General features: G+C 34.9%; 1 protein-coding gene across 1 annotated transcript in view; it reads right to left on the bottom strand.

Moving 5' to 3' along the window:
* The window catches only part of DNAH5 (dynein axonemal heavy chain 5), a 110,336-nt gene that overhangs the window by 4,820 nt on the left and 78,512 nt on the right, over nt 1–27,004 (bottom strand). Inside the window, exons 57-76 of the mRNA XM_031589455.2 lie at nt 26,551–26,665; nt 26,128–26,304; nt 25,140–25,343; nt 23,542–23,721; nt 22,572–22,709; nt 21,837–21,972; nt 20,642–20,958; nt 19,517–19,672; nt 18,867–19,049; nt 13,736–13,979; nt 11,927–12,041; nt 11,456–11,646; nt 10,253–10,374; nt 9,125–9,274; nt 7,024–7,269; nt 6,301–6,520; nt 5,449–5,654; nt 4,329–4,532; nt 3,586–3,801; nt 591–803 (exon numbers count right to left, since the gene is read on the bottom strand). Coding sequence (XP_031445315.2) covers nt 591–803; nt 3,586–3,801; nt 4,329–4,532; nt 5,449–5,654; nt 6,301–6,520; nt 7,024–7,269; nt 9,125–9,274; nt 10,253–10,374; nt 11,456–11,646; nt 11,927–12,041; nt 13,736–13,979; nt 18,867–19,049; nt 19,517–19,672; nt 20,642–20,958; nt 21,837–21,972; nt 22,572–22,709; nt 23,542–23,721; nt 25,140–25,343; nt 26,128–26,304; nt 26,551–26,665 — 3,733 coding nt within the window. The remainder of the gene's footprint in view (nt 1–590; nt 804–3,585; nt 3,802–4,328; nt 4,533–5,448; nt 5,655–6,300; nt 6,521–7,023; nt 7,270–9,124; nt 9,275–10,252; nt 10,375–11,455; nt 11,647–11,926; nt 12,042–13,735; nt 13,980–18,866; nt 19,050–19,516; nt 19,673–20,641; nt 20,959–21,836; nt 21,973–22,571; nt 22,710–23,541; nt 23,722–25,139; nt 25,344–26,127; nt 26,305–26,550; nt 26,666–27,004) is intronic.

The raw sequence follows: 27,004 nt of genomic DNA, 5'->3' as shown, positions 1-27,004 counted from the left end.
AGACTCTTCACAGAGAAAGGACAATAGGCACAATGCAAAACATGAAAAATTTCTTTTTAGATTTAAGAAATTGCTACTTTTTTTCCTCAGTGAGTGTGATTGAACACCAGAATACAGAATGGATAGAAAGGCTGTAGACTTCATTCTTGGAGAATCCTATGATGTGTTCTCTAGTTGACCCTGCTTGAAGAAGTGTGATTGGACTAGACTATCATCAGAGGTCCCTTCCAACTTCTACTCTTCTGTCCTAATCTCAAAGAATAGCAACACTGTACTCCATCAGTGTGGATGCTATTTTTGAAAATCTGTCATTACATTTAATGTTATACTCTTCTCTCTAGCCTTCTAACCACTAACAAGCAATAGTTTGTCAAAATGGGAAATGCCTGTATCTCCAACACTCATTTCTGGTTTTACAAATTAAAGAGGACTTGCTTTGACTATGTTTATGTTTGCCCAAACTCTACCCCAGCAGTTGCACAATATCCTAGTTAACATGTACACTTATGTTTAAAACAAGTATTTATTGTATGTCTAGAAGTTTATAATAATTTTCTCTAACAAAAAAAAAAAAAAAAAAGTGCACTTACTTTTTTCCAGCTCGCAGGAATCTTCCCATCATACATGCAGTCTAAAGCATCCCTCAGATTTTCACTCATAACAATTGTCCCATCAATGGCAAGTTTTAGATCAGTCAGAGTGCTTCTTACTAATGAAATAACTCTCTGCATTTGTTCAATCTCCTGTCGCAAAAATATGTTCATAGGCTGAAAAGGTCCCATGTTCTTTAGTTTCTCTTTTACCTGTAAATAGTAAACCAAAGACCCTTCAGCAGAAATAAAAGCCAAGGGTGTACGTATGTCAAGGTCAGGCATCGAAACAATTTTTAAAATATAATACTTTTACTAAAGAAGTTAAACAGTCAGCTTGGTACATTTCTCAAGTGCTCTGCAAGACAAAAATACAGCATTTGTTCTAAGTAAAATCTATGATGCTGAGACTGGCTGTAGTTTTAGTTTGAATTATGACTCAGTCTCTATATAATTCTATAAGCTAAGGTAATTTAAGCAGCATTTAGGCCATATTTCATTTCAAGAACTTCAACTTTAATGCCAACAGGTAATTTCCATGGTTCACTTTGTACAAACCAATCAAGAGTGATTACCCCAGCCACTCTGCCTCAGAATATCAGGACTATTTATCAGCACTGTCTGGGAACTATCACAATGGTAGGCAATCTTGTATTCTAATAAAAAGTGCTGATATATTTTTATCAAAAGTGAAAATTTAACAATCTAATAACAACTGTATGGAGATAAATAGATATATTTTAAATTTATATGGCCTTCTATACTCTGCACTTGCGAGGTTCCATTTTGGAGTTCAGGCCTGGAGCCCCCAAGACAAGAAATTAATGCAGAGCTGTTGGAATTGGCCCATGGAATGGGCATTCAAAACCAGATTGGACAGGGCCCTGAACTGCCTGATATAGCTGATGGCAACAATGCCCATGGAAGAGGTTGAAACTAGATCATCTTTTAGGTCTCTTTGAACTACAGCTATTCTTTGACTATATGATTCTATTCGTGAGATAGGTAAAAAAAATTACATACCAGTTTATTTAGATTTTGCTGCACATTTATTCCAAAACAACAACAACAAAAAAGGAATTCATATAGTTTTCGACAAATGAAATATTTTTGAATTTCACATTCACTTTTATTACTACAAATTACATTTGAATTTGTCATTTTAACCCTAATTTAAGACAGCACCAGGATCAGAGCTGATCCTCCGCAAAAGATTTTTCTAAGGCTAAATTTACTTACATAATGACAACATATAAAATACGTCTTTATTAACTGATGTATCTGGAGATGCTAAAAAGAAGCTGAAGAGAGATGGACTAACAGCTAACAGGAAATTTAGCCCATCATTATAGCAATACAATTCTGAGAAGCTTATAATCTCTTGCAGATCTCAGACTTCTGGTTCAGTAGCTATGGCCTTTTGGAAAGTCACAAAATTCAGACTTCTAGGAAGACTATCATTCAGAAACTTCAGCAAGTACTAACCTTTGAGAGACTGCTAGATAGTTATTCAAAATTCAGATAAATCATCTGTTCAGACAAAGTACATTAACATGATTATATCATTTGAGTAAAGGGAGACTACATAACTAATAATGGGCTACAGAAAACATATAGCAGCATGGGTACCTAAGAGAGTATTTGAAAAGTTTTTACTATGAAAAAAAAGAAAGTTGTCAGATTGTACAGGTCTCCTTGCTCCTTCTTATACCTCTGCATCTTGGCAATTTAGGGGTTTATAAGCCTACCAAGCCCTATATTGAGTTCTTCATCCTAACATCCATTAAAGATCAAGTCAAATGCCAGAAGATAACAAATTAGAAATCTCATCGCCCTCAAGGAAGAGATGGTGAGCAAATCATCTAATTAGTAAAACATCTTACTGCCTAAATGAGCAGGTGAATTCAGCAATCTTTTAAAGTTCACCCCTACACAAAACACAGGTGTGAGGGCTTTTTTCTGATGATACGTGGTGGTGCCTTACATGCATTTCATAGCAAAAATGTTCTAAGTGCTTTTCTGATGTCAAAACCAAAACTTCTTGCTTTCATGCTTTTGCAAATATACTAAAAGTTCAGTGTCCTCTGATATTGGAAATACAGGAACCTTAACTATTTTACAAGCATTTTGTCTCACTTATTTGATGTTCACAACCAGCTTCATCTGGTAAGAAATATAATGTCACTATCCTAAAATTCCAGAATTCTAAAGTACAACTTAGATCAACTAAAGACCCAGAAACAACACAAATTATTCAAACACTAAACTGTAGTTTTGAGGATGGGGACAGAGTATAACCTATTTTGTGTATTTTTGTTATCAGTAAAAAGTTTCTACCCATAGGAAATCTCTCACCTCCAGAGATATCACATCTTCCACATAAACAGAGGTAAAGTTACTATTTCAGAAACAAAATTTCTGTGAAGGATCAAGTGGCCATTATAAATATCATTACATGGGCTATTATATGTAAATATGAGTCCTGAGATACTAATGTTAGGCTTCAGACAATGAAAGCTATCATTTCTTAAACATTTTGGCAAAAAAAAAAAAAAAAAAAAATCAAATCCTTCTGCTGATAAGTGAAACAACCTAAAACTACCTACATATAAGATGAATCCCAGAGTAATAATATATTAATGTCATAATACTTCTAGAAGCATAAGTACACTTGTATCACCACCTACTACAATGTCAACAGCCTTACCTGAAACACTAATGATTCATTTTGCCCTCCCTAGTGCAAATGACAACTTGAGCATTAAGTAGTTTAATATTTTTGAAAAGCTCTTTAATAAAGTCTTCAGTCCATACTTGGAGACTTCATTATAGATGCTAAGTATCAGTTAGACCACTATAAAATACGTTTTTAAAGTATAGTCTGGATGAATGAGTATAAACAAATTTTTAGAACAACCAATATAGCTTTTTTTTTTTTTTAATTCACACAAAGTAAGACATAGCAAATGCCTTTGACAGAATTTCAATAACTCACTTCAAACGGTACATAATCAGCAGGAAGCTTTTCCAGCATATCATCAGCTAGTCTGGCTACAACTGCCTCTCGGGTTTCACCTCCTCCAACGGAGCTGTCCTTTGGCTGAATACTGAGGATGATGTCCAATATATCTTTGGAAAGTTTACTTTCATAAGTGATATCAGCATTAGGGTGCAAACCAAATACCTCTGGTGTGTCATAAGCAGGAAGACTCTATAAAGTGAAAAATAAAAAGAGCACAACTAGAGATAGATTTATATACTAATTATATTCTAAAAAACAAACAAAAAATTCTTAAGGTCAATTAAGAGAACGGATTTCTTCAAATAGACTCACTGCAAATATTTTGCTTTGAGCTATTTGTTATGTCACAGTTCAAGTCACACTAAAGTTAACAATAAATTCAGTTTTTACTTCCATACACTATTTTAATAGTCACCTTGTTCTGCCATATCTCAACATTGTTTCTGTGAGGATGTACTCAATGTCTGGACTCCATTCTATACTCTCTTTAATAACTGTATCATTTCCAGTACATCCCTCCAGCAAATCACAGAAAATAGTATTGATGTGATGATAGCTATAACTACTGCTCACACTAACAGATAACCAGTTAGAAGGCAATGAAGAGTCTGTGGAGTCAATACATAAACTCAGAAGACAAAATTCTGGGACTCGCGAATTTATGAGAAACTTAAGGGAAACTTTTTCTTCCTGTTAAGCAGCTTTCATTTACCAACCTGTATGTATTGAAGGTATTGATCCACCATAGTACATTTGGGTATGCCATATCCTTTGGAGAAGCAGAATTCTTGACTGAACATTTTTTCATTGAACCAAACCTTAACAAAGGTGTTCATCAGCCTTTTGTCATAGTCATCTGTCACACGGCCACCATACTGGATCTCACCTATCATGTAACAAACAGTACTCCAGGAAATCCCCTACAACCAGACAGAAAGAATTGACTTCAGCTAATCCTCTTCTCTCTTATTTATATCTCCCTTAGCATGATCATCTGATACACTAAATCTTGCATTTCTGTCCCTTTTGGAAGATAATTATTTTCTTACTACTCTTGTGTTACTATAACACTGTATCTGCAGAACACCCTCAAGGATTTCATAGAATCATAGAAAGGCTTGGTTGGAAGGGACCTCAAGGATCATGAAGCTCCAACCCCTCTTCCGCAGGCAGAGCCACCAATCTCCATATCTAATACTAGACCTGATTTCTCAAAATAGATTACCTTGACAACTAATTCAAAATGCTGTTGTGGCACCTGAGCAAGAGGGATACAACTACACTCCCATCATGCTTTCAGCTTCTTTTGAAAGGTTAATTGCAAAGTGACCTGTCATATATCTCTCTCTCTCTATACAACTGACCATTTGAAAGTGAGGAAAGTAAGAAGTTTTATGCTGTCAGTAAACCATCTGCTTCATTATGCTGCCAACATAGCTTGGAGAAGTCGAGTCAGTGTTTTTACTCAAAACTGATTCAGAAAAAGAAGTATAAAAGTGGTTTATTTCTAACTATTGGTATAGGTAGCATTGAAAAGGAGATCTTTCTTTTCTATATTATACTTCCGAAGTTTCAGAAGGAGAAGGTTTGGAGCATTGTTTTTCGTTTCTGTTTTGTTTAAATATACAATATTGGAAATTTTACATGCACGGATTTAAAAGTCTAATTTAAACCTCCTGTGCTGCAAACATGTATACTTGAAATACCGAATGTTTGTGGAAGTTAAATAATAATTTAAAATGGTGTTTGAGTTTCAGTTATTGGAAACTATGTAATACCTTCTGCTACTGAAAATATTCATGGCATTAATCAACCTTCCAAAGAAATGTTAATTACCTTCTTGGAATCTGTGCCATCCAAGTGGTTTTGAATGAACTGCACAGTGGCATTGAAATCAGCTTGGTTAAACTCATAGGGTATATTCCAACCCAGAGATCCAAATTTGCGTCTTTCTTGAATAGTGGAGTGTAGAAAAGCTACAGCATACAGCATTGCTTTCCATTGTACCATGTCACTGACATCTAGCAAATCCTGGCTGACACCTATTGGTTATAAATGAGTTTTATAAGAAGGAATAGTATTTTCAAAATACTTCAAATCTGTACTAAAACATCAGTCCTAGAGATATTTAGTTGGCTATCTGCCTGACCCAGAAGAAAATTACTGTCCTACATATTGTTCTATGCTGGAGATTGTTCATACCAATAGCACAAATTAAAACAGTACTATAAATTAGTCCAGACAAAAAGAGTAAACTTCAGAAAACAATTTACTAATAGTTGAATTCGCATTAAGTTGCTTTCTCCAAAGACTCTTTAAATACAGACCTTTATTGAAGGCAGTAAAGAGCACTTAATTGCCAGCAAAGAAAACGTGTTTCTTTTCTGCCAAAACACACAAGGAGATTAACAATTTAAACATTCAGAGCTGTGTAGAAGCCAATATTTGAGAACAGAAAAAGTATTTCCATGCTTTGCTATCTATACAGTTCTGGTATCAGAACTTCAGCAGATCCTTCTAATTTTCACAATTTTTAGCTCAAAGAACCAAGATGTGTCCTGACACTGTTGTGATCAGTTCCCCATAGTTGTTTCCAGGCACTACCAGTAGCCACTGAGTGACCACACACTAACAGCGAAGAGTCCAAAAATAATCAAAATTTAATTTTGAATCAACTCCAGCACTCACCACTGTATGTTCTCCTTAGTCCAGCTCTCAGCCCTTGTGGTGGTTCATTGGTAAACTTAATACACATTTGGAGCAGGCTGATGGGGAACTGTTTGTGGATTTCAGTTGTCATCCATAGTCGAAAGCCTTCATGGACAGTCTCTGCCTCTATTATAGTGTCCATCAACTCGTCCAAAAAGTCAAGTCCAAGGTGGCAGTTCTGCAAAAGTGCCCAACCTCCCTAGTTTAAAACAGCAGAATCATTATATTATCAAGTGTTTGCACACTAAAAGCACTGAAATCAATCTTTGTTTATGACATAGGTTAAGAACAAAGACAATGTATCTTAATCAAATCAGAACAGAGTATAAGCACTCTACGTGTTTGTGAAAGATATTAAAAGGAAGAAATTCTCCACAGCCAGTTTTGCCTGAAGAACAACATTTAAAATTCATGCAGATCAAATAATTGATCAATTCAAATATGCTCATCAGTCAAGAATCGACAGCAAAAATTTTATTTTGAATGAAACAATCATGTCTGCACAAAATCAAGAACATTATTATGTTCTATTAAATGAATGTGAAAAGAAAGTTCAATTGCTTAGGACCTGTATTTATGCAAATAAATATAGGTTCTTAAACCAGCATTAACTACACAACAAAAATCTTTGTTTTATGGCAAGAGTTTCAGTTGATAAGTTTCCAAAAAAACATTCACATATTTGTCATACTTGTCTCTTACATGAGCCATTGTCTGCTGCAGAAGTTTACGAGCATGGATTTCTTGCCCCTGGCCCATGGAAACATAACGTGTCTCTGTCTTCAGCCTTTTTCCCAAAGCAATGATGGAGTCTGTTGGATCAGAGCCCATGGAAAGAAGGCATATGAGAGGAACGCGTGGATCTGACTCTTCCCATGTCTTCTCCAAGTCCAAGATGACTCCTTCTGCATATTTCTCCCCCATAGTGTCAACAACATATTTTCTTGCCTATATTAAAAATGGTAAATGTTACCATACTACACAATCACTTAATATCCTTTTCTTCCCAGTGTAAATACAACTGCTATATGTACTGAAGAACAAATGATGTAAAATTTATATAGGCCTTACTCTCTATAAAAAAGTATAAAATATAGAATGCTATACTGTATAAATTTTTATAGCAGAAATAAAAATATGCAACTAATCTGTTTCATTTGTTAACATTCTACACTGTCTTCAAAAGTTCTCACAGCTTTATAAAACCACTTAAAACTTACTAAATAAATATTCTATTGCATATAGCTCCATGCATCTTTATATATATAATATATTACATATAATACCTACATATATTACAGACTAGTAAAAAAAAATAACCTTGCCAAATAGAAAGGTTTTAAATATTTGAAGATCCTATTTTAGGGAAAAGATAAGAAACATATACAAGTCATTAGGTCTTTCCCACCCTTATGCTTAAACAAATTATAAATAAATGGTAATAATGATGAAAAAAATCCAAAGTAAGTAAAGATCACCTCTGTTACACTCTATTTATTCACTGCAAAAAACACATTATTCTTCCTTTACAAAACGTAAAAGGCTCTTTTTCAAACAGCTTCAGATAATCTTTCTTGTACACTTTCCCAATACACTGCTTGTCTCTTAGAGTAATCTCCCAATTAATATTTAGAATCATAGAATGGTTTGGGATGGAAGGGACCTTTAAGATCATGTAGTTCCAACCCCCTGCTATAGGCAGGGACACCACCCACTAGACCAGGTTGCTCAAAGCCCCATCCAGCCTGGCCTTTAATGCTTCCAGGGAAGGGGCACTCACAGCACATAACCTTACCGGGCAGCCTGTTCCAGTATCTCACCACCCTTACAGTAAAGAATGTCTTCTTGATATCTAGTCTAATGTAAGACTTCTGTGTTACTTCTCAGAAAAACATATTTAGCATTTGATAATTTATTAGTTTTCATAAAACAATCATAAGATGAAAGGCTATCTTGCCTTCATTAACAGAACTGAGGAAGAACAAATTTTGCTTGACTAGTTTCAGACTCATTGCATGCATCTAACACATTCATTACACAGCATCGCTTAGCCTTTCTTTGACTATGCCAATAAATGATGAATTCTTTGAATTCAGTTGCAATGTCTAAAGGCTTGCATCCATAAAATGGATACCACGTTATTAGTGATGTATTCTGACTTCAGTAAATTACCAGTCAGCACTCTGAAATTATCAGCAGTTGCATTATTTTTATTCTTCTGCACTGGAGCAACAGAAAGATTCCTAGAATAGGCTCCTAGAACGTGACTTTTAAAAATAGGTTTTATTATTTTTTTAAGATTTAATTTTACATTTATCTCTTTTCTAAACAGATTATTTGAAATCAAAAATTTTGAACAGACACTAACATGGATTTTTCTAAGGTTGGTCTTACAATTGTTCCATGCAAGAACTGGTTCCTCAGTTAAATTATTTTCATGTTATGTTTTTCCTCAGTCAATAAAGTAATGAAAAGATTTTATTTCAGCCTAACAAGAGGACACTTCTACAATACCAGTGAGTAATATTAGCAAGAACAGTTAAGAATATAGTCTGAATTGATAAGTGATAAACTCATCAGCTTCCAGATGAAATCCCATATCCATACTAAAATATATCAGAATCATTTTGAGAACTTGTAAAAAATGCATAGGTTGTCTGTCTGAGAAGAATTTCAGAAAATTCAGTGCAAACGTCCATTAGAAAAATTCCTTTTAAGTATTAAATAAAAAGGTACTGAATTAGAATTCTTTAACTATTATCTAACAACACCTTGATAGACTATGCTGGCCATATAAATGTACCTGAGCAATGGTCCTGTCAGGGCATAAAGATCTAATAAGAAGAAGATGTCTGAAGCAATCCAGGGATTGACCATAGCCACAAGGAACTGGTTCTTCTTCAGGATTCTCTTTATCAAACCAGATTTTCCACTCTTTCTCTGCTCTAGAAATCTGTGGTTATACCAACAAAGGAGCAAATGTCATTAAACACAAGTCATTTAACAAACATTGCAAGTTCACAAGCTTTTAATGACGGTCAAAGATGCTTAATCCACACACACGTATTTATTATCAGTGTTACTCACAAATTTACTATGGCTATTAAGAAAAGAGAGGACAAGCTTTCAGCTTTTCAGTACAAAACTTCACAGTGCAACAATATCTTTCTAAGCATTCATATTCTGAAAAGAAGGGCTACTGATAAGTACTTTCCTCTAATGAAATAACTACACAACAAGATCAGAAAGCAGACAGCTTGACTGTTAGCTTTGAGAACACTAGGTACATATCTACTCCCCACAGTACAGAAGGTATTATTCATGTATAATACTTGCAATTTACTTATTCCACATAGTAAAGTGGAGTAAGTAAATTGCAAGTATTATCTGTGAATAGTATTACAGTACGACAACAATAGTACTTTACTACTACACTTAGTATCATCAAGGCTTTTCAAAGTGCATATAATCAGTAAAATATTGGAACAAACATAAAACATAGTTTAAGAAAGCAAGACAGGGATGCAAGAAATTCTAATAATCTTGAGGAAGAAGAGTCAAATTCAAATGTGAATTGTATAATGGCAAATATGTATAACTATAGTAACTATAGTGTGTGAAAGTTTCTATTTTTTTCAATTTTCCTGCGTTAGTTTTGTTTTGTGATTGTTTTTTGCCTGTTATTGTTGTTTTGGTTTTTTGGGGGAGGGGATTGTTCAGTGGTGGCTTTTTTTTTTTTTTTTTGGTGCTACTTTTCATTTTCTTATTTTTAAGTCTTTTTATACTGTTTGCTTAGCAGTCAGGGCCAAAACTAATTACATTGAAGCCATTATTTTCATTCTGTTTACCGAATAAAACAGTTTCTCTCTCCTTGATCATTATCAAATAATCATCCCCAAACAACAGATTATTTTAAAAAGCTTTTGCTTACTCGGTCAAGAATATCTGAAAATTGGCTAAGTTTACTAAGCTCCACCAAATTCAGCCAAGTCATATCCAGGATCCATTTAGCTGGTTTGGGAGGACAAGCTTTAAGGTCTAGGGAAGCACCACCTGAAAGAAAAAAAAGAAAAAAGGGGAGGAAAATTTCGACAACACAAGCTAGATATCACAAGACAATTTCACATGACTTCCTGTCTTTCCAGTCTGGAGATATACTTTATAATACAGGATAGGCATCAATAAATTTCTGAGTAAGCTTGAGTTTACAGAGGAAAGAAGTTAAGCTCTTTTTCTAATACTTTTCTTCAAACATTTGTTGCTGTAGAAAGTATGATGATTTATTCAGTATATGTATTTGCGTTCCATGGAATTCCAGTCAAATTAAAAGAAAGCAACACAGATAAAAATGAGGTTACAGGGATTAATCATCTGTAAGCCTAGCCAACTTTGGTGAAATACAGTCTGCATTATGGTTAACTTACATCAATTTGGGTTTTTTTTGTATCTTAATCTTTGTTTCTTTCATTAAGAATTACTTAGATATGTCCTTGTACAATGTGCCTGAAAATAAATGCTATCTGAGAAATACATATTTGAGAAATCAAGATTTTCTGAAGATTCAACACAAAAAAAATTAACAGTTAAATCCATAAATAAACGTTGCCTAGAAAATTAGGAGCATATTGGAAAACCATGGAACAACAGTATGAAATCACGATTTTCACTGCAGGTACCCTGTTTGCATGCCATGAAGACTAATGCCATGTTCAGCTTGAAGTCAGATATTCTTTTAAACTGTTAGTTTTGCTTTTGTTTCCCTTTTGCTTGCTTGTCAGCCCACAATTACCAAATAAAGTAAAAGCTTAGTATAATTACTTTCCAAAGTAAAATCACATACATGGTGGTATTTGAACAGCAGACATAAATATCAGCTGAAATGATAGTTATCAATTTTCCTTTTAAATTTCCATGATTCATAGCTAAACTTATCAAAATTTTATGTGCCCCTATAAATTAGAACTACCATACGAAACTGTCTGCTACTAGTACAGAATGATAAGCACGTATTGCTTTGCTTGACTGACTTCTCACGTTCAAAAAGGAAGCATCAGGCTAGGAGACACAATCACAGCTCATAAATTTTCTGCAAATAATATATACACTCTACTTAAAACTGTTCTGTAGTTTCAACCTTTAATAAGCGTCAGAAATTCTTCATGCTTCACTCTGTTTCTTTGTATATCAATCTTCAAAGTAAGTAATAATGTGAAAAGAAATTTGTGCTCCTCATAGAGTCCTCGGGCTGCATATTTGAACACTTCATATGTCATATGTTCGATAATATTAATAATCCTCTTGCTAGTTATAGGGCTTTTGGTAGACCTGTTGGAAAAAAAGACCTGCGGTTGAATGTCAATTTGGATAGGCCTTACTAAAGAGAATGCTATGTAGAAGAGAAAAAGGCATAGCTCAAAATTCTGAAATATCAGACAGCAACAAATTAGCAACAACTTTCAGATTGAAGGAGCAACAAAAAAAAAATATCAGTTCCTATGAAGTCATTCTACATAACTGAAAATCAACACGGTATAATATTTCTTAATCATTTAGTAGCTAATCTACTACAGTCACCTCCATGAACAATACTTGTTAGCAAAATTACCTGGCTAGGGAGCTGTCAAAAAGCCCCAAAAACTGTCGAAGTGAAGTCTGATACATCACATTGACCATGCTCATCTCAGTAATTAGAAAGTATAAGATGCTACCTCGAGTTGCAACTGAAGAATAGAAAACAAGTATGTTTTCAAAGTAGAAAACTTTAAACTCTACAACAAAAACATTGAGTTTAAGAATACATGAAATCTGAAGGTCTTTGAGTTGCTCTGTTCTTTACTGGCCAGAAAAACATTATATTAAGTTAATCTTCATTTATGCATGCACAAAATAAAATCTTTACTGTAATTAATGCATACTATACAAAGCTCAGTTTACAATTACGAGTGTATTTAGAGAAAAACTAGATGTTGGGATATTCAGTTAAACGTTAGACTATAAAAAATATGATGGTTTCAAGAACTGCTTGAGCATCCAAACTAGTTTCTCTTACAGAATTTTATAAGAGCCATAAAAAAGCCAAATGGATTAAATTAACTTACCCAGCACTGATTTAAATTACCTTCAGAAGCCATTTGGTTTTAAATACAAAGATTTTATAAAAACCACAATGATTTCTGCTACATTAACTGTACTATTTTATACATTTCCTAACATCCAAGCATAACATTCCAGAGAGCATGTTTTCACCTGCCAGTTAAAAGACAGAAGACTGATAAAATGTGTTGACTATAATTGCTTAAGGGTCTAAGAAAAGACATCAACAAAACAGACACAAAGCATTTACCTTTATACTGCTCCCTAATAACAGTGCTGTTTTGAACTCAACTGTACAGTTACTCAAATACCCTAAAGACTGCTCTCACAGACAGTCCATAAAAAGTGTCAACATTTTCACAGTTGAGAGAGAACAATCAAGCCATCCAAGCCTCTTCTGCAGTAGATTAGAAAGATAGGTATCTTCCTATAAGGAGCAGCAGGAAGTTCGGGGAGAGAATAGATGATTCAAATTTATAAAAATTTGACATGAAGTATAACATTGATTATTTTGTCCACTATAACTCAATACACCATTTCCTAGATACATTTTGCTTACAGGAAAACACAAGTGCTTCCCATCCATTATGGTCATTCTGATTTCATCCTGTCATTTCTCTTACTCTAGGTATTGCTCTTTTAATCATATGTTCCAACCATTTCCCTTCTATCATTACCTTCATAGAATCACAGAATCATAGAATAGCCTGGGTTGAAAAAGATGCCAAAGATCATCCAGTTTCAAGCCTCCTGCCATGGGTAGGGTTGCCAACTACTAGAACAGGCTGCTGAGAACCTGGTCTTGAACATATGCTGGGATCCTTGGATTCTTTGTGGAATGCATCCACCACCTCCTTGGCAATTCAGTCCAGTGTGTCACCACCCTCTGAGTGAAAAATTTCCTCCTAATATCTAACCTAAACCTCCCCTGTCTGAAATTAAAACCATTCCCCCTTGTCCTATCACTATCCACCTCGTAAACAGCCATTCCCCCTTCTGTTTATATGCTCCCTTCAAGTATTGGAAGGCCACAATAGGTCTACCCAGAGCCTTCTCTTCTCCAAGCTAAACAATCCCAGTTCCCTCAACTTTTCCTCACAGGAGAGGTGTTCCAGCCCTCTGATCATCTTAGTGGCCCTCCTCTGGACCGACCCGTTCCAAAAGATTCACATTCTTCTTGTGCTGTGGACACAGGCCTGGATGCAGTACTCCAGATGGAGCCTCACAGGAGCTGCGTAGAGGAGGAAAATCACCCCCCTTTCCCTGCTGGTCACCTCTTTTTTAATGTAGCCCAGGATATAGTTGGCAACCTTGCACTCACCAGGTCTGTATTCTTCACGAGCTGAATTTATCTGTACCTCTGTTTCAGCAGAATTTTGCAGTTTCTGTGTTACCTCCTCAGCTGTCTTTTTAGTATTACTCAGTACAATTATTAAACTATCATCATCTGCCAGAGAACCCTTAGTGCTCGTAAGTTGGAACAGAAGGTTATCTTCTAGCTCTTTCATCCTCCTCCTGTTTAAAGTCACATCTTCCATAAGATCTGTTCTTTCTTTCTCTAATTCCTGTTGAAATACATGGTAATAATTGGAAAACAGAAATCAAAAGCAAAATATGACAAGGTACTTAGTTCTAAAAGTGCTATTGCTACTGAAATAGTGGATGTCTAGAATAACTGCATTAACATGCAGAAAGAATTCCAGTGGTATCTCTGACAGTAGGTCTATTGCCAGCTTTCCAAACTTGCTATGTGGATATGCATTAATAGATCATTCTAACAAATAGAATGGAGAATGCTGATGTCCTAACAGATCTGCAAGTCCAAAAAACTAATGCTTTTCTTCTTCTATTTCTAACGAAGACAGGTGCAAACATCATTCAAAAACCATCCTTTGAATTCAGTCAATCTAATGCTGTCTTCATTTATGCCCTGTTATTCGATTACTATACTGTAAATATAGTCTGTTCAACAAGGATCTTTCTTATCAACTAATCAAGTATCAGAGCTTTCAAGCAATCTAAAATACTTCTCCATCAGACAGGAATAACATCAGTCTCTCAATAAAATGCTTTACTATTTAAGAAAAGAAAGAATATACAGCTCAACAGCTTTACATAAAGGCAAAAAGAAAAGCTGCTTAAAAATTCAGAAAAAAATGTTCAGAGATGCAGTATCTTTTAGATTATTCCTCTGTCTCTCTTGAAATAAAATTTAAAAAAAAAAAAAAAAAAACTTGTTAAATATAAATTCCTCAGAAAGAAAAATACTCAATTGAAACAATATATATGTTTCAGTACAATGAGGTAAGAATGATGAAAAAAGGGAAAGGAAGGGTAAGAGCCTTTCAGAAATAAATATGAATCTTTGCTCAGTTATCAATAATTACTGAGACAGATGGTAGAGATATTAGCTACGTCTACAGAGAAAGTCTCCTGCACTGTTTACAAAGGTCTGGTGGATATTTTCAAAGTTGGAGACCGTGTTCACTCCACCTTTGCCAAGTCCATCCAAGCACTGCATTTAGGCTGCGTCTTCTTCCAAATAGGTATAAAACCAGGATATGACATGCTATCTTCTAAAATCCCAAAGGCATTATGAGATCTCAGCAGGGCATACAAACATTTTTTCACTCCACCATTCCAATAGCCTTCATTTAAACACAACTGCTACATATTTTTTTTCGCTTCCTAAACTTACAGTCTTCTCACTCCTATATTCTTTTTAACATTCCTAAATATTTGAAGGATTTTGTTCTTTGAAAGAAAATTCTTTAATCTTAAAAAGGAAATTAAAAAATATATATATTCTAAAAATATATATATACATATCTCATTATCATATTTAGTTCTTTTTCTTGTCACTGTGCAAAAGGTCTGATGAAACATATCAACACCAGGTAGAAAAGATTTATTGGGATTGTTGTCATAGAGAAATGTAAATGTCAAACAATGTAGCAGACGTAGAAATAAATTCAACAATTCTGACAAGAACAGATGAAATAAAAGGCAAAAAAAACCTGCTATTAACTCAGTTTCAATGATCTGATGTCTAACAGAACTGAAGAAAAAAAGCAGATAGCAATTTCAAGCAAGAGAAGAATTATTTAGGCTTCATGAAGAGAAACAATTTTTTAAAGTATAGCATTAAAAGAATGTTAGCATTCAATTAAATAATTATGCTGAAAAACCAGACAAATTAAATTTCATGTTGTGCCAAGTGCAACTGAAAAGGTTAAATATATTTTAGTGTGCAACATATTTAAACAAAAGAAAGCTGTTTTCCTCGCAAGAAGAGCCCAAGAAACATGTTTGAAAAAAAATGATCAAAATAAAGCAAGTGAAGGAATACTAGATTTTGAAGTAAAAATCCATTTATTAAGCTTTTGAAATACTTTGTGCAGATCAAAGAGTATGCATGACAAAGTTTTCTGCATATCTTCAAATATTTCTAGTTGTAGTATCTGGAATGCAAAAAAAGCAAGCCACATTGCTAAACAGAAGGAACTTGCACCAAAGAAGCTATTTCAAATCTAGTGTTGTCTAAGTGGTTTCAGATGTTGATGTCACTTCACAGGCTTCACCAAGGAATGCTAGTTCTTAAAATTATGTAACAAAAGCTGCTAAATGGCTTTCATGGTTGTCACAAAACTACTCACAAGTGCAAAAATTGTCATCAACTGTGTGCCTTTCCCCACCACAAATCTAAAAATATCAATGTAAAAATTTACAAGGCTTCAAATATTTCTTGCATACTATAACTCTACTAGTAATCTGTCATAATTATTTCTTATATGCTAAATAAGAAATTTCTTTTGCAAGTTACATAGCAACCAATGTAGCAAAGAAAACAATCATATAATTAAAATAGTGTAAGTTATATATCATTCAGACATGTATCAAGTCTCTCAAAGCCAAACGTTCTAAGAAATAAAGATTAACTGAAGTTAACTTAAGTAACTTCACAGAAATACCAGCTACCCATTGACAAGCTTAGCTCACATCTTACAGGTTGGTTTAACATTCTGAAGGAAAAGAAGAAATCAGTATCAGTATTCTTCCTGGTAATCAATATTCTTTTAAACGTATGACACACAGATTCTACCAGTGGGCATGCCAGATAGCAAACAAACTGAAAATCACACTTGGCAGAAACTTTCTTTTTCTCACAGCACATCTACAGGTCATTTGTTCTCAGGGCAGAACAGTATTAGAGACAGTGGAATGGGAAGAAATAGATCTACATACACATGTCGAAGAATAGTAACTCTCCTCCATTTTGTTTGCTGTGCTAAAGTCACAGTGAACAAAACATCCACCGCTTTCCCCTCCTCCACAGTGTCAATTCTAACTGGAGAATGCAATAGGTCTGGGTTAGGCATAGTCTGCCTTTGATAACTGGTGGCTCCCTTTCTGCTTGATGTCCCTCACGTGCCTAGAAGCAGCTTCTATGGGGATTTGTTCCATAACTTTCCAGGGAGTGAAGTGAGGCTGACCAGCACGTAGTTATTAGGATATTCCTCGCTTTTCTTGCAGACAGGCTGGAGTCACTAAGAATTGCTTCTAATGTCACAGCCTTTCAAAGATGATAGAGACCAGAATCCAATGGCATTAGCCAGATCCTACAGCATCCTAAGTAACACCTCATCTGATCCCACAGACTTGTGTATGTCTAATGAGCTTAAGAAATTCTTAAAGCTAACTTCTACTGTGAATACTGCTTGATTCTTAAAGACTGCTAATAGATTTGGGGACCTAAGAGGCCTGCTGGCAAATCTTACCTGTGGAAACTGAGGCAAAAAAGACACTGAGTTCCTCAGCTTTCTCTATAACCCCTGCCACTGGGTTCCCTGCCCCATGGAGGAATGGTACCAAATTTTTAAGACCGTATTCTGCTGCCAATGTACTTACAGAGACTTTTCTTGCTCTTCACCTCACTCATTAATTTAAGGTCCTGCTGAATTTTGGCTTTCCTAACTCCATTCCTACATGTATGGGCAATGCCCCTGATTTCACCTTCACAGTACTTCTTTTTTATGTCTGAGCTTAGTCAAGAGTTCTTATGTTCAGCTGTGCTGGCCTTCTGCTATGCTTGCTTTAATGTGTTGGAGAAGAGCAAGTAGAGTATATAATGGAATTATTCAGCATTCAGGCTGTGAAATTAAACATGATGAAAATACTGTGGGGAAAAACAAAATGCCAACAACTCAACAACAATTCTGACAGTACAGGCAGTGACTCTTAACCACTCTATAAAAACAAAGATATTTTCATTTCAGAGATCTCAGCTTGTAGAACTGACCACTAGAATGGGCTCACTGATCCATTCAATGATTATTTTTGTTGGCAGAAAAAGTTGAAAAAACATATGCCTTCTGATGTGCATTTGCCTGAGTGATCAAAAAGAAACTGTGATAACTGAAGGAATATGCAAATAAAACAACTGTCATTCTGAGGAGTAGTTGTGTTGCAGGACTCAGAAGTAAAGTTTGGCCATAAGTATTTGTGTACATACACATCATGGGATGTTTCAGACAGTGATAATGCCATTACATAGTGAGTTGACAATCTGTCACTGGTTGAAGTGAATCTAATAGAGCAATGAAGCTGCCTGACAAAATGCTAGTTTTCACAGAATAAATATTGTTTCTCTTATGAGCTCTATGGACTGATTAGGGAGGAAATGTAACTACTTCACATTAACAAAGAAACTCATGCCATTAAGTAGGAAAGCCTTCTATCAAATAAAAAATAAAATAAAATAAACAACCATAAGACCTCAATAGCTTCCAAAGTACAGGAATGCATTCCTCTCCAGAGAAAGTAAACTGGAACCACTGCCAAAATTTTAGTAAATATAGTCACAGATTCATTGTGTTATAGATGCATTATATCTCTTTTGATTAACACTGGTTGACTTTATAATCTGAGAGATTAAGAGCCCAGTAATTTTAAAGATACCAACCAGCATTCAGAGCCACTGGTGGTATGCTTATTGGTATTGCCATTCTGAACTTGGAATTGTTTGACTATTATAGCTGCATTTTCAAATTAACTAGTGAGCTCATTTCTTCTCAAAGTAAGGAAGTAAACTATGTCCTTTGCAACAGTTTATGTTGTCATGAGCTCCACAGTGTTTAGATGGAAGGATATAAATTTCTGTTCTGGACCATTTTCCTTTTCACAGATCATGCTCATCATGTTATATGTCAGTGAGGCAGGAAAATATTACAGTGAGTAAGGTACCATTGAAAAAAAAAAAAAAAGAAATGTCATTTTTTTCCAAGCCAACTTTTAAACCATTCTAAATAGGCTATATTAACATCACAACAGAGAGAGATAGAAAGTTACTCTCCAAACTGGGAAGAGGAACAAATTAAAATGAAAGTGAATCCTTCTATGCGTAAACACGTAAACACATAAAGTAAGGAGAAAGATGTAATTATTTCTTTTACCTGTTTCTCGGTCAGAATGACTCTACCCAAGAGTTGATTTTCAAGACCTTTCATGGTCACAGTAAAGTCAATGATGGAAGTTCGAGCACTAATTTCAGGAGAGTAACCTGGATTTGGCAATTTTGTAGTAATGTAAAGTCTGAAGCCATTCATCACATCTACTTCTTTGTCGCCAACTTTCACCTTAAGAAAAGTATGAAAAAGAAGTCTTGAGACATCAAGGGGCAGTTTCAGGCACCACATGTAGAAACAAATGTATTTTTCTGTTCAAAAGCACAAAAATGCGACTTAAAATTACAAATTACAATTCTGATGCAATGAATTTGTTGAAAATATCCATGAAACACTTTAACTGATAGGTTAACATATTCTGTCAATTCTGGTTAAGACATCCCAAATTAAGAGCACAAAAGCAAGCAAATGGGAACGTTGGTACTTTCTTCACTTAAAAGTTACCGTAAACAAAAAGATAAGAAACAGTATAGGTTAAATGTCTTAATTATATGTTAATTTAAACTCTACTTTGCATCACTGTTAATCAAGTGTAAACGACTTTTAACATTTTAGAGGCATATCTTTAACAGCTGTTATTTTGTGGAGGACAGAGAGGACACTGCTTCCAGTTGTTTGATCATTTGGTTTGTTTTTACCTTATTGGTGGAACCAGATTTAATGAAATTTCTTTCCAAAATATTATCTAATGCTGGGTCAAGCTCTTCACCAACATCTTCTATCAAAAGAGGTCTTCCAAGAGAAAGGCTGTCTTCTAAGTGATTTCTAAAATACTTGTGATTCAAAGAAGTGATCTAAAAATAAAATTATGGAGCTATACAGTAAGTTTTGTCCAGAAACCAAACACTCAGCCTGTTTTACATTTAAAGATTATTTCATTTTATTCAGATAAATTACTGACAAGAATAGTCCTATAGCTTACTCAGGGCAAAGACTGTGACTACAAGAGAAGATAAGTTTCAATGTATTATATTTTCAGACGTCATTGAATGCAAACTACTAATTTTCAACTGCAAGAGTAAAACAACACTCAGCATGTAAAGTTTTGATATCCTACGAGTGCAATGAGATCAGAAATTCACAGAATCTCCTATTAGCCACAGCTTTAGTTGGTTGCCAACTATATCCTGGGCAGCATTAAAAAGGGGTGGCCAGCAGGGAGACAGGTGATTGTCCTCCTCTACTCAGCTCTTGTGAGACCCCATCTGGAGTCCAGGCCTGGGGCCCCCAGCACAAGAAGGACGTTGAGCTCTTGGTCCAGAGGAGGGCCACTAAGATGATCAGAGGGCTGGAGCACCTCTCCTATGAGGAAAGGTTGAGGGAGCATATAAACAGTAGGGGAAATGGCTGTTTACCAGGGTGGATAGTGATAGGACAAGGGGGAATGATTTTAATCTCAGACAGGGGAGGTTTAGGTTAGATATTAGGAGGAAGTTCCTCACACAGAGCGTGGTGAGGCACTGGAACAGGTTGCCCAAGGAGGTTGTGAATGCTCCACCCCTGGAGGCATTCAAGGCCAGGCTGGATGTGGCTCTGGGCAGCCTGGCCTGGTGGTTGGCAACCCTGCACATAGGAGGGAGGTTGAAACTAGATGATCACTGCGGTCCTTTTCAACCCAGGTCATTCTATGATTCTATGATATATCTCAAGATGTCCTTTCTCACATAAAAGCTACTTTTTAATTATTATTTGAATCACAGATTTGCCACATTTTGTCAGCTGAGAGTTTCTAGAGGCTATAAAATCACAAGCATTCCTATTACCTGAAGTTCATTTTTGCCTTCCTTGTTCTTAAGCCAAATTTTACCCTGTGCCTGTGGATCAATTAATAAAGGATAACGAGATGCTTTAGTGACAATGATTCCATTCTGTATGGATAAGTCATCATTTGGTAATCCTTGCAGGCTCCATTCACTAATAGTAGGAGCATCAGTCAACATTTCTATGAGGTTCAGATTGTTACCAAAGGGAATTTTCCGGGCTTTCATTTCCTTTTGCCAGTCATTTAATAGCAGATTGCGAAACTCTTCATTGAAAGGACCAGAGTAGGATAGAAATGCTGTAGCCAACAGAACATCACCTGAAAAAAGAAAAGGAAAAGAGAAAAGAAAATAAATAAAGAAGAAATAAATATAACTTTTCAAATTCTGTTCTTGATGGAGACTCTTCCTTCTCAAGTTTTTAACGTTTTTGATGGTAAGTGGAAGAATGTACTTTGGCTCATGCAGATGACAAGTGAGCTTCTTTCCCCAGGATCATTATATAATAAAGCAATGATACATTTCACTAGATAACATATTTACATTACCTTTTCAGTGCAACTCTAGGAATCAAGAGAAGAATATGTTAATAAAACATATTATATTGGTTTTATGTGGCAAGGTTTTGATAACAGGGAATTGCAGGGACAGCCACATACCAGAAACAGACAGTTAAACTGGCTCCAACAGCTACCTTGCCACTGCATTTCCAAGTGTTTATTTATAAAATTAAAAATTACTTCCATGAAATAAAAGTTTCATTAACATTAATAATTGCATTTAAAATTACTGACTTCTATAGTTAGAAGTCACTATGACTTAATATTAGTGTTCATTTCCTCCACGTATATCCTGTTATACAAAATTCACTGGTGCTTCGTAACACATCACTCTATGGACTACTGACTACAAACATCAGACAAGTTAAAATATCAATGTCACAAGTACGTACTGCATCTTATGTAAGTAACATCTTCTGCACAACATAAATAGAGTATCATATTGTAGGATTTAAACAAACTTCAGCCTGATTGCAGACTTCTCCTAGCTGTTTAAACAGGAAAATTAATAACAACTGCCTCAATTTTTGTAGTTCAAGTGTGAAACATTTGAAATTCCAAATGTTTTTAGTTTCACTACACGTTACAAGTAAATCAACTAATTTACTACAAGATCAAGGACATGAACAAGTGCTTACCCACTAGCCTCTTGGTTTGCAAGGCAAATTCTTTACTCTGTTTCGTCCATCTATCTTTTTCACCTGCTAGACCACTTATTAGACTTGAAGCTGTTTGCATTTTATGCCGGCAACGATCAGCATCTTCAAGCAAAGCCTATAAAAAGATCATATACCAAGAAATACGGTTTACAGCTATGTATCTGATAGGCCAGAAAAATCTCTAAATCTAATGAAACCAATATAACAACAGTGCAAAAATTTATTTTTAATTACATATCGTATCACTTTATAGATTTAGAGGGAAAGTGACAGGGAAAAAGAACATCAGAACCTACTAGAAATACCTGCCATAAATATGGTTCAACCTTTTAATATTTCTTCTCATAACTTTCATGTTGGCACATATATTAAAGCATGGGTGATCAAGCCTTTTACCTATTAGTTATGGGAAAATCTGCCCAGCATTTCAAATACATTATACGTTGATATCTATATTAATGAAACTTGATGTTAAGTACTGGACACTAAATAGCACAAATAAAATACTGTTTGAAGGGGTGGAAGAGAGCAAGAAGAGGAGGAGGAGGAGGAGAGAGAGGGATCCAGAGAGGAAGTATGCAACCACTCTTCCACTGTCTATCAGTGCTTTTTCCAAGGAATAATGAAGAGTTATGAGGGAATACATTATGTTTTGCTCAAAGCAAGAGTGGCAGCCCATCTGTAACAGTCTCTTTTCTGCAAGGATACGTTTACCTGTTTTTCTCTCATGGCTTTTTCATACTCTGCCTGTACAATATCTAATTCTTCTTGCTTTGCACTCAGTTCTTCTTGAGCATTCTGCAGATCCAACATAGCAGTGGTTAGGCGGTTCTCCTGGATTGCTAAATTAGCCTGTGAAGCAGATAAATAAAGTAAGTACATTCCTACATACAACATCTCAAAGCATTTGCCAAAGAGAGTTTCACTGCACTGTATTTCAAATTCAATAGAGATTTCATGATTCATTAAAACATTTTATTTCATTTCTATAATAAATTAACTCCTTGCAGGGAGCTGCAGTTAATTGCTCTAATGTAAATTAGAAAAACAAATAAAAAAATTTCAGGGCAAACCAGCCTTTTCCCAAAAAAGCTTGGTCTGAACTGGCTTTTAGAAAGACCAGTGTCACCAAAAGCTTATGCTTAGTCTAATGAAAGATACTACCGCTAGCAACAATTCTTCCTTCACTCTAGGTCACCCCCATTACACCCCCATTTTGACATAATAAAATCATGCCTGACCATGTTCTTCCTGACTTTCATTCTTACCTTCCAATGACTATTTAGGCCTGTTTTTCCCTAAATAATACTGATGAGTAAAGTCTCTATGCAGTCTCTTTATGAATTGAAATGCTGAACATTAAAAGAAATAGATCCTGATTTTTTTCTTACTTAAGATAAAGCAATTGCAACTGTGAATTAAACTAGATGGCTACTTCAGCCCTTCAATTCAGAAGGAGCCCACAGGCATAAAACTGCATAATCTATTTAATGATCTTTACAGCCTACAAAAAGTAGTACATTTGATGCATATTTCACTATAGAATTATTATTTTCAACATAATAAATTCCTATAGAGGCATGCACAAATTGAATTAAGACAACTGATATTTCCAGCAGATGAAATCCTCAGTTGCACTCGGGCAGGGAGAAGAAGGAGCAAAAGTGTGTATGCCGCTTATTACCTTTAAGGGTAATACTTCTTTGTTGATGGAAAAAAATACAGCCATAGCTTTGGTCCACGAGCAAAGCCCAGCAACATTCCCACATACTCTCTTAGCCGTCTCAATGTTGTAGTCCACCATTTCAAAATAAGGGCTCAAAAGCTCTACCACTTCTTCATTAATGGTATCCTTTGGAAATTGCTAAAATAAAATGTATGCAATATACAAGTAATAGAAGCAAACTATGGAAATCTGTATTTTAGCGCAAACAAAACACTACTACAATCAAAAATGTTAATTAAAAACAGCTAATATGAAGTTGTCTGTCTCATGCATATCTGGGAGACTTCCAAAGACATTCTACTCCATTCTGTTTTCTTATAAAATTGAAAGAGTTCACCTTCATTTCTGATCATCTTTATCTTATCTGTTAATGTTACACAAACTAGCAGTCAAGTATGAAATATCATTGAGATTCTCTTTGAAATTCCATTTCTCTTAATACTGAATAAAAATCTTCTAAAAGAGAGGATTAATGGGCAAACATTCTATGAGATAGTCCTTTCAAAGAGTAGCCAGCTTCCCCTTAAATTACCTTATCTCATTAGTACAGTGTGTTTCAATTTTAATTGTTTTGACAGTTTATTTTTTTTTAAACAATGCCTTTTCTATTTTCGTCCCCATAGCTTCAACTTTATACTAGAAATTTTCACCAACAGATATTCTATTCAATTATCTATCTTCAAAGATTTATTTACAAAATATAATAAAAGTATATCCTTGAAACTGAAAAATAGCTGCTCCCTGTGCATAAACAATAAAACCTCGAAGACTTTCAGTAAACAAAAATCCTCACATGAGTAGATGCAACATGAACATCATATAAATAGCATCCATGGTACTATGAACCAAACAAGTTCGTATGATCAGGCCATTCTTCTGTGATTTCCCACTGGACCAGAAACAGTCTGATTATAAATGTAGAAATGTACTACTATTTTATAGGGATGTTTTAACCAAAATATACACTTCAAGATGAGAACATCATTTCTCCAAATGCAGAAATCAGGTTATTATGTTCAGTGGTACAGCACAACATAAGCAATTCTCACAGTAGATTAATACTAATATTAGTAGTTTAAAGCTACTGGACTAGTGTAGATTTATTCACCAAATACTCATTCCATTTATACAGACATGATACAAAGCTGAAAATCTCAAATTTCAAAAAATTCTAATTTTATCCATCCTAATAATCACTTATTTTGTGTATGCCACTAAACATGTTACAATGCTTAACAGGTAGGAAAAAAAATTCTGGTTAGCTCTAAGCAAACTGGCAAGTAAGAGCTCTTCCAATGCTTAAAGCTTTGAATAATTTGTCACTGAAGTTAATTTCATTTCCTTACTTAGGAGAAGCCATAACTGACTTATGATCTGACTTTCCCACGTGGATTTGTGCTTTATTTCATTATATCATACATTCAAGCCCTAGACATTTCAGATTTCTTGCGTGCCTGATTTCTCTTGCACATTTGTTCTCCTAGGAACAACAAAGAAAATACTTTTCCTTATTGTCTTAGGTTAAAATGACACTAAACAGAAGGTTACACAAATACCTGTAGGTTCTGTAAAAAGTTCCCTGCTGTCATCAGTTTCAAAGATTCTTGCCATGATGGGGTGGTACAGCTCTTTTCCTGATCAATTTTTACATTGTTCAATTTTCGTTGGAAAAGCAGTAACACACAGTCCATGATACGCATAATAAGGTGAGGAGGTCGACCAAGTGTTCGGACAGTGGCAATATCTGCAGGCTTTATTGTCTACAAAATTAAAACAAAAGACAAAGCAAATACTGTCATTACTTATTAAATAAGGAAAAAGGTCAACAACAGCATTAATCCACTTCAGAAGAAGAAACTTATTCCTCTTGATTTAAAATAATCTTATCTCTCAGAAGCATGAAGCTGTACAGACCCTTCGACTATCTTATAGCACCTGCTAGGAAACAGCAGCTCAGCCACCTCACAGCAGCACCTAAATTCTTAAAATGACTTCAACCTAGGAAGACAGAAATATTCTGAAATTTTATCTTCTTTTTCTATCTTAATGCAAACCTATTCACATAAGAAACAGTCTAGAAAGGAAAATGCATTCTGTTGATAATTGGTAAGTGCATCTCTGCATCTTCTACTTTATTGTTCTGGACAAGTTCCTGATGTGGAAGTAAGCCTTTGAGAAAATTAAATAAATCATAATAATGGATGAAACTTGTGTCTTATTAAATACAGCAAAGCCAGTCAAGAGTGCAAATCTAACACCATAACTTGTACACTTGGTTACTGGCACAAAATACATCAACCAGAGTTTCAACTGAAAATTAAAATTGGCCATTGCGGAACAACCAATTGCCATTTTGGATTTGGTATTTGGGTAGAAAAATACAAACAAAACTAAACTTAAGCAACCTCAAGATAGATCTATCTGTATACATCTTCTGCCAATCAAGGAGTTACACAGAACATCTGCAACCTTACATGTTTTCAAAGGAGCACATTTTCTTACATGGAAAAAATGTTATACTCAGTCTAAGGTTTTAGAACCAACCTGTAAGGCTGCTTCTGCCTCTTCCAAAGCAGGCTTAGCAGCTTCTAACTTTTCTTCAGCAATGGCTTTGTCAACTGAGATGCTGTCCACAATAGCTTGGGCTTTGTCTTTCACTTTCTGAACTTCAGCCTTCACCTTCTCAGCAGCCTGTGCTTTTACAGTAACTTCCTTCAATACCTAAAGAGAAAATTCACAAACAACATACTAAAGAAAATACCTCACTGAAAGAATCTATATTTTCATTTTAATATTTGATCTGTTGAATTCAATTTTCAGAACCAGAATGTTTTTTTTAAAAAAAAGATAGGTTTATTGTCACCATTTTAAGCTTCTATCACTTCTTTTCCCACAACCTAACTTCCTTTTACACACACACACACACACACAAAATTAAGTGCAATACACTTTAACGTCTGTACATACCATGTCAGCTTTTTCATTAGCAATCTGAAGTTCCTTTTCTTTTATCTCCAGCTCTTTGCTGAGAGCAGCCACTGACTCAGAGGCCTCTTTCAACTTTTCTAGCCCAGTATTAACTCTGGAATTAAAAAGGAAAAATAAAAATAGGAAGTACATAATTCCTTTTATAATTTACATTTTCCATTCCAAAACATTTCACTGGTAGAATGAATGAGATGGATTTAATACCAAAAGCTATCTTACACACACACACACCAAAAAAAAAAAAAAAAAAAAAAATTTCTTCAGAAACTTCTACATACACTTCTGTTGTTTTCAGAATCAAGAAAGTAAACAATAAACAATTCTCTCAAAAAAGCATATGACATGAAATGTTCCACACTTCTAACTCAAAGTGAATGCCTTCATTATCACATTCAAATCCTAAATGTTGGCTCCATTTATGTCAATGACCTTG

This window comes from Phasianus colchicus, chromosome 3 (genome assembly GCF_987193195.1).
Source record: "Phasianus colchicus chromosome 3, bPhaCol1.hap1.1, whole genome shotgun sequence".
In the NCBI taxonomy this organism is placed as follows: Eukaryota; Metazoa; Chordata; class Aves; order Galliformes; family Phasianidae; genus Phasianus; species Phasianus colchicus.
The sequence above is the reverse complement of the archived record's forward strand: the minus strand, read 5'-3'. Positions and strand labels throughout refer to the sequence as shown.